Source organism: Micrasema longulum, unplaced genomic scaffold (assembly GCF_059751315.1).
Source record: "Micrasema longulum isolate JH-2025_06_02 unplaced genomic scaffold, ASM5975131v1 h1tg002440l, whole genome shotgun sequence".
Taxonomy (NCBI): Eukaryota; Metazoa; Arthropoda; class Insecta; order Trichoptera; family Brachycentridae; genus Micrasema; species Micrasema longulum.
In genome coordinates, this window is record NW_028279585.1 from 111,435 (window position 1) to 130,560 (window position 19,126).

At 36.6% G+C, this 19,126-nt stretch overlaps 1 protein-coding gene across 1 annotated transcript; it reads right to left on the minus strand.

Annotated features, from left to right (window-relative positions):
* Nucleotides 1-712: 712 nt before the first annotated feature.
* On the minus strand, nt 713-18,968 carry LOC148272200 (lysine-specific demethylase RSBN1L-like; the record flags this gene model as incomplete). Its single annotated transcript, XM_088240376.1, is given in 10 exon segments — nt 713-1,537; nt 2,216-2,329; nt 5,166-5,305; nt 5,856-6,143; nt 6,600-6,736; nt 8,656-8,796; nt 11,133-11,321; nt 12,635-12,752; nt 18,806-18,860; nt 18,863-18,968. Coding segments are annotated over 10 exon segments (2,013 nt in total), but the record flags the coding sequence as incomplete, so codon positions are not given.
* Between the last annotated feature and the right edge of the window lie 158 nt (nt 18,969-19,126).

The window sequence follows — 19,126 nt, forward strand, 5'->3', positions numbered from 1 at the left end:
AATGATGATCGGACATAATGCTTTTGTAGTGCCTAGAGTCTGTAGAGTGTTTTTCACTCAGTGGACCAATTCTTGAACAAAATGTGTTCTTTATCTTACTATTATCTTGATGGTGCATAGGGCACTGGTCGCAGTGTCAATCATTTGCTACACACAACAAGACGATCTGTTTTCCTGAGCGTCAGATGCCAGCACAGATCGATTATATATTGAAAAACTGCGGTCGAAAATCACCCTAAAAATTTGTTACATCAAGTCGATGTATATGAATTTAAACAGTCGGGTTAGTGCTGAAATTACATGTCTACAAAGCATGTTTTTTTTTTAATATTAAGGTTTACGTTTTTTTTATCGATAGTCTATCTACCCGGAAACACGTATCAACAATGTTGGTAGATAAAAATTCTTCATACTTCGTAGATAGTAGAAGTTACGTATAGCTCGATATGTACGGTTGAAGATAGCGTCTGTAATCACCCCCCAGGGAGAATAAAATGTTGCAGTGTATTTTCCACCAATTAAATCAAAGCTTCAAAGGGTAGCATTACACTGATTAAGTACTCAAATGGTAATGCAAACCCTTGACCGATTATATTGAGAAAATGGCATTGCATTTATAAAAAAGTTATTTAAACCTAAAAATATTTCAATTAAATCCGAAAAGAAGAAATGCAACCTTAGCACAAGCCCGACAAAAAGTAAAAAAAAAAAAAATGGCATAAAAAAATTTGTTAACTCAGTCATAAACATTAATTTGTCAAATCACAGTTTGTGTATATATAAAAAAAAAAAAACAAATTCTCCTCTTTCTTTTAATCCGGTGGTCGATCGGTGCTGCAAACTGTTCTCTGGGAGTCTTCCTTCGGCCGGGGGGCCTCGGCGTCGCGCCGCCGCTCCTTGTCGTCCTTGTGCGGGCCGTTGCTCGGGCGGTGACGCGACGAGGAAGAGGACTTGTGATTCGACGATCGGTGGCGATCGTGCGAACCGCGGTGGCGATGCTTGCTCGAATCCGAGTGCTTCCTGTGGCGGTCGGACGAGTGACTCGACGACGAGCTTTTGGAAGAAATTTCGCCCGATTTGGATGCGCTCGTTTTCGCACTCGCGTCGGAGCATTTCCTGTCTTCTATGCTTTTGATCGAGTCGCCGCTCGACTTGCGCCCGTCGGACGTTCTGGATTCGGTAGATTTTTTAGCTTCGGCGCCGTTGTGAATTTTAAGGACGCTCTTTTCATCGTCTTTTAGGATGATTGTTTCCGCTAAGGTTTTGATGGCTTCGGAGGACATTAACCTTTTTAATTTATTCTCGTCTTGGGTGGCCTTGTCTATAGTCGACTTCTTCTCCGAAGACTGACCGGTAGGTTTTTTCTTATCCTGACTGTGTGAAGAGTGACTGTGACCTTTGGAAGAATGTTTTCTGGGAGTGACAGCCGTGTGCTCCTTCTTCTGAACGTTCCTCGGTTTCGCGTCAGTAGAGTGAAGTGCTCTCATTTCAATTTTGTCCTTTTTAGAAGATGCAGAATTGGTTCTCTTTCGGGGTGCTGTGGAAATATAAACTTTGTAAATTGTCTTGAAAAAAATTGACATACAGAACAAAATATACACACTAACGACTATGTAAGGCAAAAACTTCCAAAACTTAATTTTATCGGAAATGCAAAAAGTATAACAGTTTTTGTTTTAAAAATTACCACTTTTGATTTTTCTTGTGTTGATTGGTTTTAAGGTCCTCATCATTGAGATCTATATTTTTTTATTTGACACAAATTTTTCTTTGTAAGATACAAAAAAACTATTACATAAACAAACAAAAAAATCGCATAAAGGCATGGCCTGTGTGGGTATTTATTTATTTATTCATATTTTTTGCTTACAAACTATAATTGATAACAATATTTTGAGTTTGTCCAAATTTTTGTAGACAAGGACTGGATTCAACTCCCTGGGGAGCTGTTTATATTAACATATTACAACAGAGATGAAGAACATTTAAGAGAAGGTAATATGAAAGTCTAGGCATCTACAGGGCTTATGACCTGTCAATGGTTGGTTTAAGTGGCCACTTTACACACTGTGTAACAATTACCATTCTGCCCATATTTGAATCTATTATTATCATCTACATTCCTTCAATTCTTTCGGGCTTTTCAAAAATTTATTCAAATTTGTGAATTTAAAATTAACGAACTTGTACCGTAAATTTAAAAAAAAACACTCACGTGGGTGTGTTTCTGCAGGCACCGGCGGAGTAGGGGCGGGGATCTCCTCGGGAGTACCTTCGCTGGGGGAACTCTCCGACTCGGGATAGTACTGCTTGAGCCGAAGGTGCCAGGCTATATGACAGAGAGACGGTTACAATCAATTAGAAAGACACGGAGAGATTAAAGTGGTATTGGCAAAATATACTGCTTAAATAAAGACATGAAATGTCATATCTTTCCCAAGTATGGGAAAAAAGTCAATTGAGTTTTTCTGGGTGTCTCACCAGTGTCCCAATTGTACTGGATTTTTTAAATCAGATTGTAGAATTCATATCAGGATTAATCAATATTGGCAATGAGGAATTCCAGCCCAACCCGGAATTAAATTTGAAAAATGTTTTCGTGTACACGTGAATATTTAAAAATTTTGGAGTAGGATGAAATATCTCTGAAAAACGCACGCAAAAATAAATGAAAAAATGTTAAAAATAGTATTCATTTTAAAATCGTAAATAATGACGTCACTCCTTATATCTGCGTGTAGTATTTCGGTTTCCGCTTTAAAGCCCCCGCACCTTGTAAGGAACGTTTTGACCATAGAAAAAAAAAAAAAAGAGTATAATTTGTGATTGAAAAGTTTTGATATTTCAACAGCGTTGGCTGGCGGCAAATAATTCGATTATGATGTATGACCTGAAATCCGGCAAATAATACTTTGTTGACATTTCAACCAGAGATTATGTCAACTTTCTAGGTTTTACTAAATCGAAACGTTCGTAAAAACAACCATAACATAGAAATGAGCAAATTACGATCAACTAAACGAAGTAATCAAAGCAGTATTCCATAGATTCTTGTCAGTTTTGTTATTGGCTGGAGAAATACAACTTACCGCGGTCAGTGAAAGTAAGAACGCCAACCGTTTCATGACGTCACTACTGAAAAGTGACACACTGATTACGGTCATTTGGCGCGGTGTTTGATAAATGTAACTTTAAAAAATCATATCTTTGTAAACAACGCACAAAAAAAAAAACATTTTTGCTTAGTTAAATAGTACGCTAATAGAAAAAAAAAAAATTAAAAAACAGTGGAATTCCTCATTGTACTGGATTTTTGAAAATGAGTTTCACCCGCAGTTTTATTTTCGGCAAAAAGTTGGCCAAAACTTCGGCTCAACCGAAAATCTGCAGTCGGGATGAGTCGGAATACGTTTGGCTGTACTCGGGTGGAAAACTTATTTATTTTATTGATTTATTTATTATGGAAATCATAGTCTTTTTAACAAACTCAAGGTACAAGAAAACAATTTCAAAAAGTAAGACCGATTACAGATTTCACATTAATTTATTATGAACACGGGAGGAGGGGAAAAGAATTAAATACTAAAAAAAGAAATATTATAAAAATTAAATAAAAAGTACATAAAAGGGAGAAGACAAGGTATAGTTCCAACTCTACCTTCCTCCCCTCTCTCTCAGGAACATTTATATTTATACTTATTTGTTTATAAATTTGTATAAACCACTTATTTTTTTTTTTAATTACACTTCGACCGGTTTCGAGGTTACTATCTCATCGTCAGGAATTTAACTAACTTATAATTACACTTCAAATAATAAATAATCAATTAAATTTAACTTTGAGTCCTCTTTTAAAACTATTACCGTTATGATTTATTTTATCTTCTTTCTCTCTCTTTCTTTCAATTTTCTGTCTCTTTCATACAATATTTTATTATATAAATAGCAACGCGCGTAATTATAAGTTAGTTAAATTCCTGACGATGAGGTAGTAACTTCGAAACTGGTCGAAGTGTAATTTAAAAAAAAATTAAGTGGTTTATACAAATTTATAAACAAATAAGTGCAAAATGTCATACCACAAAGTGAAAAATGTTTTTGATAACAATAATATATTTATATTTATTACTAAAAAATTTACAAACAACAATAATTCATTAGACACAGGTAGAAGAAGTATATAAAAGTAAAAGTTAAAAGTTAAGCGGGAGATAAATTCAAAATGTCTTTAACATATCTGATAAAACTATAGTATTTACAGTGTAATATGTCGATGTCACTGAAACTGTCTTTATTTATTATGGATAACTTATATAGCGCCATTTTCGTAATAAAATACCTCAAGGGCGCTTTACATGGTGATTCTATTGTTAAGTTAATTTAATTGAAGCTTTTTAATTTGTAATTTAATTAAAATAATTTATTTTGTTGTCACGTGCTACGGATTTATTCAAATGATTTAGAGAACAAGTGGGTTTTAAGTTTTTTCCGAAACATCACTTCACTTTCACAGCCTCGCACCTCTGCCGGGAGAGCATTCCATGCCATAGGGCCTGCGACCGCAAATGCGCGTTCACCAAATTCAGTGCGCTGTTTGCGTAGAGGTATAATAACTTTTCCTCTCGCCGTAGACGTAGCTGATCTAAGCGTGAGACGCCTGTCGGCTAGTTCATCTGGAATGCATAGTTCCCTTAGATATTCCGGAGCCGAGTTGTGCAGTGACTTATACATAAGCCAACAGAGTTTGTATTCGACCCTCTGTCATTATATTATTATTTTTTTCTTATATTTAAAATATATTCAAGTAAATTAATATTCTTTAATTTTAATTGTATTATTTTACTCCATTTTCTTACTTGAAAAAAATTAAAAAATCTTAAAACTATTTTTTATTACAACATAAACAATAAAAACAAGACTGATTTTGGGATTTATTGACTGTAGCTAGGTAGTTGCAAGATCTATCAGGTTTATATTTTTGTAATTCCTATATAGTAAATAAGCTAAAGTTCCTAAAGAATACATTGAAGAACTGTTGGATATAAGTTATATGCATACAAAGTGGTCACTTAAACGAGAAGACCAAATGGGTCTTCCTCTGAAAGGCTCAGAGGAAGACCCATTTGGTCTTCAGTAAAAGTATTAAAAAAAAAAGGTTAGCTTACCCACACTGGTTACGGCCGCCACAGTCCTAAACTGATGGATTATATTCCGCGGAAGGAAGTATATGTCGTTGTCCCTCAGCCCGAGCCGCGTGTAGCGGACTCCTTCTCTCCGGAGCTGGTTCAGCTTGGCCTCTTCCAACCTGGAAGCGGTGGTTTTTATTGTTACTCGGCAATAGACGTAAGCCCTAGATGCCAAAGGGTTGAAGAAATGTGGACATTTAAACATTACACAGTGAGTAAAACAGCCAATGAAATACTAGATTTCCATATTTCTTCTCAAAAATGTTTTCACTCTCTGTTGTAATAAATTTAAAAAAATTACTATTAGGCATTTTAAATTAATGTTTCATAACATTTTTTAATTTAATTTTGGCAATGTTCACAATACATTTTTTTTAAACCAATTTAGTTAAAAATATTATAAGATCTAGTCATGGATGTCTCCTCCGGTAAAAGTAGTCTTTGTGTGGATTTTGAGGTTGATTTTAAATTTGTCAACTAAAAACGAACAAAAACAGCCTAGCCATTAAATTGAATGCCGGCATTAAATGAATAGCCTTGCGCCCAATATAATCCGGCTGAACTGAACTATTTGGCGACGACATAAACACATTTTCAACGAAAAAATTAAATTTCACTTTTTCATTGTAAAAAGGGCCTTCGTACCGTAAGGTGATGCATCGGACTCACCAGTTGATGCACTGCGTGATGGGCGGCTCGTGCAGGTCGAGCTGCAGCAGCTGCACGAGGCGGGGGAAGTCGGCGGCGTGGAAGGCCACCACGTCCTTGGTGATGCGCCCGGCGCCCCCGGCGGAGCCCCCCACGGCCTTGAGCACGCCCACGGCCGCCGTGGTGATGCGGTCCAGCCCGTGGCCCACGTGGTCCGCGTGCGCGCGCGTGCGGTCCTCGAACAGCGTCTCGCGCGCCTCGCTCCAGCGCGGCAGGTACTGCAGGTTGCGCAGCTCGTTTATGCCGGCGCTAGAGACAGAGAGGAAATCTATATTAGAATTTACCCTTTTTACTGTTTAGCCATTTTATACTTCCATGGTCATTCTTTTAGTTTCGGAATGGCGTCATGGAATTACATTGTTTTTAACATAGAATTAGGAAAGTCTAGAAACCGCATACACGCATCAAACTGAATCCGACTAAACTACTCACAAATGAGTCGTTTTACGTTTTGGCCATTAGGTACTCAGTAGACATCGCTTAGTACGCAACTGGTAATTTAAATTCAACTATGCCGTGTTGTGTCGTTTGCAAGTGTCAAAATAATGCTGGGATTAAAAGGGAATACGGTAGGATCACATTTCATGTAAGAATTTAATTTGATTTTTTTAAAATTTGAATGACAGATATTTTCTAAATCAAAAAATAATAATATGCAAAAATCAGATACAAATATACAGAATATGAATATTGCAATAGAATTACCGTCTTTTCTTGATAGGGCTCCGCCCCAACTCTGCTGTGGGGACGAGCTGCTCCCCGGGACGAATCCACAGGATGGGGCCATCATTACTCTCCTTGGGCTCCATCTCTACCACAGACATGGCGCCCCATGGCATTGTCTACCAAACAAAAATTAATTATTGAAAACTGAATATTTTCAGCATAATTTATGAGGTAACGCGACTCGGAAGAAAAATCCGCCTACACGAAAAATGCTTTTATTTGACTCTTTTTAATCCTTTTCCGCATACTAAGCACGTTTCAGATTTTTTTACAACATTATAAATTATCCAATTTTGAAAAAAAAAACTCTAATCAGTAAAAATGATTCTTTGTACTGAAAAATAAAAATTCACCAAATCATTTTTTATTCAAAAAAATATGCAGTAATGTTAGAACCATTCTTTTATTGCAACTTTTTTAATATCATATTCATTAATAATAAATGTACGTAAAACACGAAAAACCGTCTTCAAAATTACAACTAAAACATCAAAATGGCGGCAATAAATGTTCATTAAACAAGAAAATGGTTATAATAAATGTTTGTTCAACAGGAAAATGGTGGATTATATTATCGATTTAACTTATTAACAAGTTGGTGTCATGATAGAGACTAACCTCTCCGTGGGGATTGCAATTTTTAAAGACCGAGAAGTGGAAGAGAACTTGAGACGTCACACATGGAGTAATTTAAGAAATAAAAGAATCTCAAAAATACATCCTGATAATAGCTTAGTTTAAACAGTCTATAAAAAAGCACTCAGATTGGGATTAAGAACAATGGCATGATTTATTTTTTATTTTATTTATTTAACTTTTTGTATCAGCCTCGTGGTGTAATGGTCAGCGCGTTTGCCTATCATGCGAGAGGACTCGGATTCAATTCTTGACATGGTTGATATGAAATATTTATTTGAAAAAGGGTGTTTACAGACCGGAATATTTCATTTTTATCGATTGTTGCGCGGTATGATCGATAATTTTGAAATTATGATGAGCATTGGTTTGTATGTTCCTGATAATTACCTAAGACAGCGTCAGCATAGATTGTTTCATATTCCGATATTCAGGACCAACCTGCCTATGGTTATGCCTGTTGGAAGGGCTACCGCTATGCTGAACAACATCGCTCTGGATATTGATCTGTTCCATGTATCCGAAGGGGTTTTCCGGAGCAGGATTCTTCGACTACTTTGACATGAGTCTCTTTTGTGTATTTTTTTTTTCTTTTTTATAATATGTACGTATTGAATATATATTTTTGTAATGTATATGTTATATTTAAAATAAATAAATTGAATTGAAAAAAAAATTATTGAATTGAATAATCCCTGGACTGATACCTGAAGCGTAAGACTGATCATCTTACCTTCATGTAACAAAAATGATCAAGATACGCTGCTATTGGTGTACCAATGCAGTGCCCTATGCACCATAAGGATCGGAAGGGGAATGATGATGAACTTTTTGTACATAATGTTAATTGTACATTGGCGGGTTTATTGCCAAATGGCAAATTCTTCCAACCAACCAATCAAACAAAAGTTTTATTTTTATAATTCAAGTTACAAAACATATTCAATAGAAAATAAAAATGCTAAAGACATACAAAAATATAAATAAAGGTATTTATATATAAATTACCTTAAATCAATACTATTACCCAATGGAAAAATGGAAAAAAGAGGAGAGATTAAGGAAGAGAAAGGAGATGTTTCTTCAGACGTGATTTAAACAGAGATACTGTAGTAACATCTCTGATGGTGGGTGGATGGGAGATGATTCCATAGTCGAGCGGCATTGACACCATATGAGTCAGAGAAGAAAGAGGAATTGTGGATGGGTATTAAGAGGGTGCTTTGAGAATTAGAACGAAGAGGTAAACCATGAACTGATAAGCTTTGAAATTTGTTAAAAAGGGGGTTTATAGGAGCATTAGGACTATGAAGATACGCCGAAGCCGAGAGTCTATCATCTCCCATCCAGCAGCAAGGACACTATACGAGTTAGTTAGTTAGTTGCATGGAATCTTTACCGTTCTGAGGAAGGGGCTGGACTCCAGCATGGCCAGCAGGTCGGGAAAGTAGCCGCCAACCTCCTCGTGCACCGTACCAACCAGGGAGATCTGATGCAGCGGCCCGCAGCGGAAGGTGCCCATAGAATAGCTCTGTTCCACCTGCAACAAATCAACTTCATTAACTCAACATCTACCGACAAGCCACGAAAATTAAACTAATTTGAAAATTCTTCTCAATATGGCTAAGCGAATGAAGAATACATTTCTGTGCGTGAAATAGAACCAGAACCCTCGAAGAGTGTTTTAGACTCAATGGATACTCTCAGGTAAAAGCAGCCCACAGGTGTAAAAAAGAGGCAACTTGGGTTGAGGTTCTCCTGAGGCATGTTCACCGCCGCACCCTCAAAACACTTGTTACGGGAGAAATACATTATATTTATATATTTACAGACTTATAAGGTTCATAGTCCATAATCGATGACACACACATGCTAAAACATTTCACCTAAAATAGTGCGATGACCGACAATGTCATCGTTTTCTATAGAATCCAATACAACAAATTATGCAACTCTAACTGTATTGCACATAAAACCGAGAGCATCATTATGCGTTACATCCACATCGTCCCTACCATGAAGAAATGAACTACAAAGGAACATCGCCTGTAAATTATTATTATTATGAATAACTTAAATAGTGCCATTTTCGTAATAAAATACCTCAAGGGCGCTTTACAAAGTGATTATATAAGGATATAAATTTAAAACATTTCAGTTTGTAAGTGAAAATTCTGGATGGAAGTTCATTGTAATTTATTATATAAATAAAAGAAGAGTGATACTTTAATCCACAAATTTGGGATATCCAGTGACCGGTTTCATCGCTTTCGCGACATCTTCGAGACTGGTATCTTTATTAAGGAGTTCGGAGAGGTAAGGATAGATAATTCAAAATTTTATGAAAGTAAATAAAATAAAGTTATTTTTATCTTAAGGATCATAATCAAAATTTTTTTTTTTTGGGTTAACTAATGAATTGATATAATGCTATTTTAATGAGTTCTGCTATTTATTTATTTATTCTATTCAGGATGCTATTTTATTCTCCATTACTTTACCCATTGTAATATATTTTTACTAATGAATTTTTACCCTTTGTGTTTCAGAAATCATAATTGACAAAAATCACACTCACGAAGGATGGGACACTAAAAATAAAATACTTAAACTCATTAAAATAGCATTATATCAACTCATCAGTAAACCCAAAAAAAAATTTAAAAAATTGATAATGATCCTTAAGATCTGTCTGTCCGTCTGTCTGACGTCTGATCTGTCCGTCTGTCAGCTAGTTCATCTGACTTTTACATAAGCCAAGAGCGTTTGTATTCCACCCTCTGTGTAAAAATCAAGAGACTACAGGGCGTGGCAACGCCAGTCAGTCCAGCTAGACGAAGTCACACAGTTCCAGCATGTAGTCCAAGTGCAGTCTCTTCAACCCATCATCGACATAACACTCGCGCTCGCGCAACACAATTCACTATTTATTCGACATGTAATAAATACGCACTAAACAGCAACCTCGTTTCTTCTCTGTCAATCTCTAACTGGAGTAGGAGCTCCAACTCTCAACTACTAAAATCCTACAGACTTATTAAGTCCATTTAACAATGGTAAATACATTTCTTTACAATACATACAGATACAATTTAAATAAAATACAACTAAAGAAAATTAAAGCGAGGACAAAAAATTCAATACTAATCCAGACAAGATCTGGTTTATTTTATTGTTTAAATCTAGAAAAAGTCCAGTTCTTGTCTCGAGTTTACAATGCGACACAATCGGGACATTGGTGCATGCGAGCCATAGTTTGTGTTGTGCTGATCAAGCAACAGCACATTATATATTTATTCATATTTTTTGTCTTACAAACTATAATGAATAATAAAAATAATGTGACCTCACTGGGGTTACCCGTGCCGCGGACACTTAACAATATACTTTTTTAAAAAAAAATATTTTTACATTTGAGAATAAACAAAGAAGACTAACTTAATAAACAGAGATAATTGTCAAAATGTTCAGACAGTTTTAAACACTACGTATTTATGTACCTCTATATTATTTATATTACAAAACGCACAATGAAAGAACAAAAACCTAACATAAGCTATACACTTGTGGAGCGGTTGATTCAATATTGGTTTGGGCGAATGAGATAATCCATTTTACTTCTACCTAGCTCCACTATCCATTTTTTTATAGCCTTTTTGAACATTTTCTCGTTACCAATTGTTTTAATAGATAGTGGAAGTAGATTGTAGATTTTAATTGCATAATACTCAAAATCCCTTTGTTTGAAAGTGGTATTAGTTTGTATTTGTTTGAGTTGTCTTTGTGTTGAGGATCTAGTTATTATATTATTTGTATTGCAGGGGTTATGTCAATGAAATACTTGATTTTCATCAATGTACTTTTCCCGCCGTTTACCTGGTGCTGGTACGTGAGCATGGTGGTGGTGTAGATGTCGGAGTTGCGGGCTAGGGCGCCGGCCTTGACCGTCAGATTGGGGTGCGTGCTGGCCATGTACTGCAGCAGGCACGGCAGGTAGCCCGCCGCGCCCCTCACCACGCCGGCGCTGTACTGCGCCCAGCCGCCCGAGTCCTCGCTGAACACCAGCTGAGGAGAAAAGATTCATTCAATTCACGCTCAAGCTTTGGAAGCGTCGAGACTAACGTGCAACTTGCTCAGAGTAAAGTAATTTTTCTAAATAACGTAATAATAATCTTTGTCACAGGTTCCCAAACTAATTTGACCCACTGGGGCACTTTTCAGAAGGAAAATTACTCATGGCTCCGTAATAATCTTTTTACATTTTAGATTTAAATATTGGGTTGAGGAATAAGTTTGTAGCGTTTTATGCATAGAATTATAACAGTTTAGAAACCAAAGACACGCATCAAACTGAAGCCGACGAAACTACTCATAAATGAATAGTTCATTTTGGCCATTATTTACTCTGTAGACGTCACTTAGTACGCAACTGCCGATTTTAATTCAATTGCGTGCTGTGTCGTTTTTAAGTGTCGAAATACTGCTGGGATGAAAAGCTAATAGGGTGGGATCACATTTCATGCATAAGTAGCAAATTCACAAATGATATTATCTAAGAATTTGATTATTTTACCGTCTTGTCAAATTGTTAAATAAAACAAGGCAGACATTTTGTTAGTATAGCCAGGGTGGTCGAATTTTTTACCTGGCTTTCTTTTAATAAGCCGTAGTATAATATTAACTTGACTTAAATACTAAATGACTATTTAATGTTTTTTTTTACATTTGCCTAATTATAAAAGTACCTTTTTTTATAGTCCAGTCAGTAAAATATATTTGTGGCAAAACACAAAATTAACTTATATTTGTGTAATGATAATATATTGTTTACGGTTTGGCAACATTATTTATTTATTATAATTCTGTGATTTTATGTTTTCGTTTGTTCTAATACGATTTGTTTGCTGTTTGGTAGTGTTTATATTTATTCAAAAGAGCTCTTTCTGCTCTAAAAAAAGGTGCTAATCATTGTTTCAAATAATTTAATTTCTAGAGATACGCCAAAGCTGAGAGTCAAGAAAGACCTCCACCATCGGGAAATGGTCGAGAGGAACAACATGATCCACAAGGATTTTCATATTGCCCGACCGCGCCGCGCAAATGAGGCGATTCGGCTAAAAAGACCCGATCGACGAGACCATACCATTCCCCTTCACGATAACGCCAGTCGTTAAAGCCGCGTTCCAAAAGCCCGACTGGGAGGCTCTTAAGCATCGGCCATACTCTCCAGATCTGGCGCCGAGCGATAACCATCTGTTCCGCTCAATGTCGAACCAAATGAGGGGCATTACCTTCAACGGCGAGGACCTTACAAACGGCTTCGACGCCAGGCCTTTGTGGCGTGAGTGCGGTATACAATTGGTTTAACATAATCTAACCTTAAGGAACTCATCGGCCAGGGCAGATTGCTGATGCGGGGCCAGCATGTCCACGTCTTTCTGTTGCAGGTACAGCACAGACGCTCCCCCGTTGGGATGTGTATCGCAATAGATCAGTCTGCAACAATTAAACATAATCACATATTAAACATAACAAAAAAATCCAATTAATTTATCTACTTGATAAAAAAAAGCCTTCTCGTATATAACACCGAATATGCTACTAAAAATATACCAAACCTATATTAGACATACTCTCGAGTACGGGTTTCAGATATGGAATCACTATTTTGTTAAGGATGTCAACTTGTTGGGAAGAGTCCAAAGATGAGTTACAAAGTTGTCGCCGAGCCTAAAACGGCTTCCATGTGTGGAGAGACTGGAAACTCTCGGTCTCACAACGCTGCAGGAACACAAGAAAGAGGTGACCTGATAGAGACATACGAGATACTCGACAGTCACTAAAGCTGCCCAAATTTGGATCCCATGTTCGAGCTTAGACAAGATGCTCGTCTTCGAGGCCACAGTCTCAGGCTGGAGAAAACAAGATTTAATCTAAATCCACGGAAGCATTTCCTGGGCAATAGGGTTGTTGATGGTTAAAATAATGAAAAAACTTAAGGTTCTGAATGCTTGACGACGAATTTTGGAAAAATCCCAATAAAAGTTGACATATCTCCCAAACTATAAAACTTTAGATAAGGAAAGTAAGATCCAATAATTATAGTCCTTAAAATATAGCTTGATCAGAATGACAGTTGTCAGCAAAAGTGACGACATAACTTTGTGGTAATGTCTAAAAAGTTATTTACCTTGACGCATGAAAAATTATTAGTATCTGGCGTGTTAATTTATTTTTTTAATACAATACTTGACACATAAATCAACATAAATATATAAATCAGCTTTAAAACTAAAATAAACCTAATTATTAACGAAGCTCTTACAAGGTTACATAATTTTGCAAAAACGTTAGAGATGGGACAAATTGATCAAATAAAAAAATAATTCATTTGATGTTGTTCATGAAAAAAGTATAAATTTCTTATTTTTTATAAATTTTCAGAAATAGAGTTTCATGTTTGCATGAAAAAACTGATAAAATCGATTTGATCGGTACATGATCAATGATCATTGATTTCCCATCACTATTGACATTAGTTTGGCAGCTGTCATTTTAATCAAGCTAAATTTTAAGGACTAGTTCTCTTCGATGGAAACTAAAATTGATCAAAACGCTACATCATTGGTTGATTTAAAAGAACTTGTGACTTAATTATTTTTTTTCCATTTATATATTAACATAGAATTTTCATTGCAAAAATACATCTTAAAATTAAGCTCTACCGTAATTTGGAAAAAAATGCCCATAAAGACTTCAGCGTCTGAGCGTGGGCCATTTAAGAACCGCCCCGTTTAAGAATGAAAAAGTTTCTAAAGCCTTGTTTCAATACTCCTAGTTTTTTCTGGGCCTTCTACCGCCTCCCTGAAGACCTTCAGAGCCCACAAGGGGGCGTCATCGCCCACTGTGAAAAATACCGATTTAATCCAATCTACGGGAAACCGTGCGTGCTTTCAAAGCCGAGATTTTGCACAGCACAAAAAATTACCATACAGCGTGTGTTTGATTTGCGGTTAGCAATTTCACGTCTCCTGTGACACGGTGCAAATACAAAACGGAGAGAATTGATTGCCTCGGAGACAGTTGAAAATGGCCCAAACAACTGAGAGAGGTAGTTTGATGTACGGCGCCAATGTTTGAACACATGCCTCGGGCAGAATTAAATATCGCATTAAATTAAATAAACAATAGCAAGTAAGCATAAATATTGTCACAGGATGTACCGTGTGAGCGTAATATAACATATTTAAACACAACGTTAACAAACAAGAACAACGCTACAATAATAAGTGAGTACTGTTTCATTTTGGACTTGTATTACAAAAGAACCAATATCACAAACTTACTATGGCATTTTAGGCTGTGCCTTTTTAATACATTAATAAGGGGGTTAATAATAATAGTAATTATGGATAACTTGTGCAGCGCCATTTTCGTAATATAATACCTCAAGGGCGTTTTACAAAGTGATTATATAAAAATATAAATTTAATTTTAACTCAACAATTAATTAATTAATTATGGATAACTTATATAGCGCCATTTTCGTAATAAAATACCTCAAGGGCGCTTTACATGGTGATTCTATTGTTAAGTTAGTTTAATTGAAGCTTTTTAATTTGTAATTTAATTAAAATAATTTATTTTGTTGTCACGTGCTACGGATTTATTCAAATGATTTAGAGAACAAGTGGGTTTTAAGTTTTTTCCGAAACATCACTTCACTTTCACAGCCTCGCACCTCTGCTGGGAGAGCATTCCATGCCATAGGGCCTGCGACCGCAAATGCGCGTTCACCAAATTTAGTGCGCTGTTTGCGTAGAGGTATAATAACTTTTACTCTCGCCGTAGACGTAGCTGATCTAAGCGTGAGACGCCTGTCAGCTAGTTCATCTGGAATGCATAGTTCCCTTAGATATTCCGGAGCCGAGTTGTGCAGTGACTTATACATAAGCCAACAGAGTTTGTATTCGACCCTCTGTGGAAAACGTAGCCAGTGTAGTTCCCGAAGTAGTGGAGTGATATGACTGAACTTAGAGATTCCGAAAATAAGTCTCGCTGCGGCATTCAATACAGATTGTAAGCGAGTCATTTTGTTCATTGGTAGACCTGCATAGATACCATTACAATAATCGACTCTAGACACTACAAACGCATTTATTAATTGACGGGCGGCATCAACCGGCAAATTTTTGAGTATGCATTTAATTTGTCTCAGCTGGTAGAAGCATGAACTTATCGCTCTACTAATTTGAGCGTCAAGAGATAGGTCAGAATTGAGTAAAACTCCCAGTAGTTTAACGGTGGGTAAAGCGGTACTCCCTACATTGGGTAGAGCCGTATCCTGGATCAAATTCTGTCGTCTGGCTGAAGCCACCCACAGTTGTTCAGTTCAACAATGTTTGATATGTCCCAATGCTTGCAGACTGGCTGGATTTCCTCCCTAGGGAGTTGTTCATATTTAAATTTATTTCAACAGAGAGGGAAAACATTTTTGAGAAGGGAATATGAAAAGCAATTATTAAACAGAATGTCTCAATGTTTTTTTTTTCCAAATATCTGAACTTTAGAACATTCTGTCTTTTGCTTGTGGTAACACGATGTTGCAAAGGAATTATTTACCAGTCTTTTGAGCGTTAATAATTTTGCATGAATCCTCATCAAGAAATCTTCTAATTCTCCTCAAAATTCATTTATATTTTGCAATCTCACAATCTTACAATTTAGATGAAATGGCGATATGGTGAGAAAAATCATGAATAATATTGTTTTTATATTAGGTGCTGCATTGTAAATATCAAAAGCAAATAATAATAACAAATATACATGTCGGCACTTTGAACAGGTGAAAGGCGTCGGTATTGGTGTAAAACTCTACCCCAACACACTGACGCGAGAAATACACGCACACTGCCGTCAATAAATCAATGTATAAATAAAAACACACGTCTTGATTGGTTTTGGCTTGGAAAAACATTTGACTTGCGTCAATTATCCGTCTTACGTGTTCAAACAAAACTATTAATAATATAACAATACAGAATCCAAATAAAGACACGACTAGAATATTATTTTCAAACCCGTAATCTCGTAACATCTCTGTTTTCGGGCCGACGGAGAACACAGTCCTGGGCGTGAAATAAAACCAGAACCCTGGGCGAGTGTTCTGCGAATGACTCGGTGGCAAGTCTTGGGTAAAAACCCTGAATAAGGAAATAGATCAAAGTGCGCCTTGTCATGTAGTGGTTGGCGCATTAGCCTACTATTCTCGAGGTCCTGGGTTCGATTCCTGGCAGGGTGGACGAGAAACGACCACACCGGGTCCTGTTCTGTTCCTTATATATATATTTATTTATTTATTGTACATACAGCCGCCAATCACAACATATACACGAAGAAACATAAATACAAAAAATGGAACAAAAATAACGTAAAACTATGTAGCAAAGACAAACAAGGGCAGTAAAATAATGGTGTACAATATATTCATATAAGTCATCGAGTTAAACCGTGCCAATCCATCTTCATCACACACGTGGCGCAGAGATCTGCCGGAAGATCTATCCCAAAGAATTCCAAGCTGTGTGACGAATTGACTAATCTATACATTCTGGACATTTGGGCATAAAAACAAAAGTTGCACTTAGAAGATTTAATAAATAGCAGATTTTGACTTCTGGTGACACTGTTGGGAACATGCAACAAAAATGGGACGTCACTTATAGCATTAAGTATTTTGAAAATGCATATAAGGTCCATCTCAGTTCTACGTTTCTCCAATGAAGACAGATTAAAAGATCGCTCTATTTCAAAATAGGAATGATTACCCCGTTTGCAATACGAGCAACCATGCACTTTTCTTAGAAAACGGTGTCGGTTGATCATATATAAATGATCTTTGCAATATGCAATTAGATAGAGGGAATATACTTTGTTTTGCTGATGACACAGTCATAACTTTTAAAGATCAAACGTTAAAAGCTGCATTCAAAAATGCCATTGATAACCTTAAAAAAATAAATAGTCTCTTGACAGAAACCTATTTACCCTAAATACAGTCGAACTTGGTTATTACGAGGAAGATGGGTCCGACAGAATTTGCTCGTTATAAGCATCACTCGTTATACCAGAGTATATAATCATAATAGAGTTATACAATCGCCATTGCATATTGTCACTAAGGGCCGGTTGCATCAAAGTTGGTATAAATTTAGTTTAAAGTTAAATATTTAAACTTAGTTAAGGCTCAAAATTTGGTAAATGAAAATTTCCGTTGCATCAACATTATTTCAGTTAAGTTAAAGTTAAGAATGTTGCCACTGAACTACACTGAACTACACTGGCTACGTTTTCCACAGAGGGTCGAATACAAACTCTGTTGGCTTATGTATAAGTCACTGCACAACTCGGCTCCGGAATATCTAAGGGAACTATGCATTCCAGATGAACTAGCTGACAGGCGTCTCACGCTTAGATCAGCTACGTCTACGGCGAGAGGAAAAGTTATTATACCTCTACGCAAACAGCGCACTAAATTTGGTGAGCGCGCATTTGCGGTCGCAGGCCCTATGGCATGGAATGCTCTCCCAGCAGAGGTGCGAGGCTGTGAAAGTGAAGTGATGTTTCGGAAAAAACTTAAAACCCACTTGTTCTCTAAATCATTTGAATAAATCCGTAGCACGTGACAACAAAATAAATTATTTTAATTAAATTACAAATTTAAAGCTTCAATTAAATTAACTTAACAGTAGAATCACCATGTAAAGCGCCCTTGAGGTATTTTATTACGAAAATGGCGCTATATAAGTTATCCACAATAAACAATAAACACTGTAAAGGTTCAAGTTTCACCCTAAAAATTGTTGGGATTTTTGCGCAAGCACGTACTTGTTTATTTACATGTAGCAATACACATGCCCCGCGACGCGTCTTTGGGCACAAACGTTTAAATTTCGTTCCAATTTTCAGTGTGTGCGAAAGGGCGAAGCAATACTGCGCATTCGGAGAAGAAAAGAACAAAAGGGACATCGTACTTTTTTGAATATTAACAAAAAGGTTTCTAACTTTTTACTAAGCTTTTATTGTACCATTTTTAATACAATTACAAGTTTTAAACAATTATTTTTTTATACTTACGCACCCACACACACGCACCCTCTCCCTCATTCATTCCCACACGCACAGGTATCCTCTCCCTCATTCATTCACGCATACACACATTCACATACACATGAATACAAACGTCACACAAATACAATTACTAAACTTCTTTTCTTATATATTATGTGTCATTATATTTACAGTGGATTTTTTTAATTGGCTTTAGCATTGTTAAGATTTTTCTACTTATTTTGTTTATGTAATAGCTGTAAAAATCCAAATAAAATAAAAATAATATATTCAACAGCAATCAATGATGAACCGTGCTAACCTCGTGCCAAGTTATAGAAAATGTAAATAGTATCTTTGGTATAAGTTCCTCTTAACGGAGGCTCGGAGGGAAAACCTACCAGTTAATTATAATTGTAACTCTAGGATCGCGTCACCACCTGTGGTATTTGAGGTTGTGGGGCACGAGGTGGAGCGAGGCGAGCGGCGCCCAGCCGTCGGGCGCGTCGTGCTGGCGCGACACTGCACGCCGATCGAGCAGCGTCGCACGCGCGCGCGGCGTCGACGCGCGGCCAACCCGCGTGACCCAACGGGCGGACGCTTCTGGAAACAAAACATAGTATAATTAATTTAGTTATAATAACTGATAATATCAGTGATACCTAAATCTATAAACATCCGATAGGGGAATACAATTAGAATTAATATAGGGTCTATGAACTTTGTTGAGCAAAAAAAACTTTAATTAAAAAGGTCGAAAA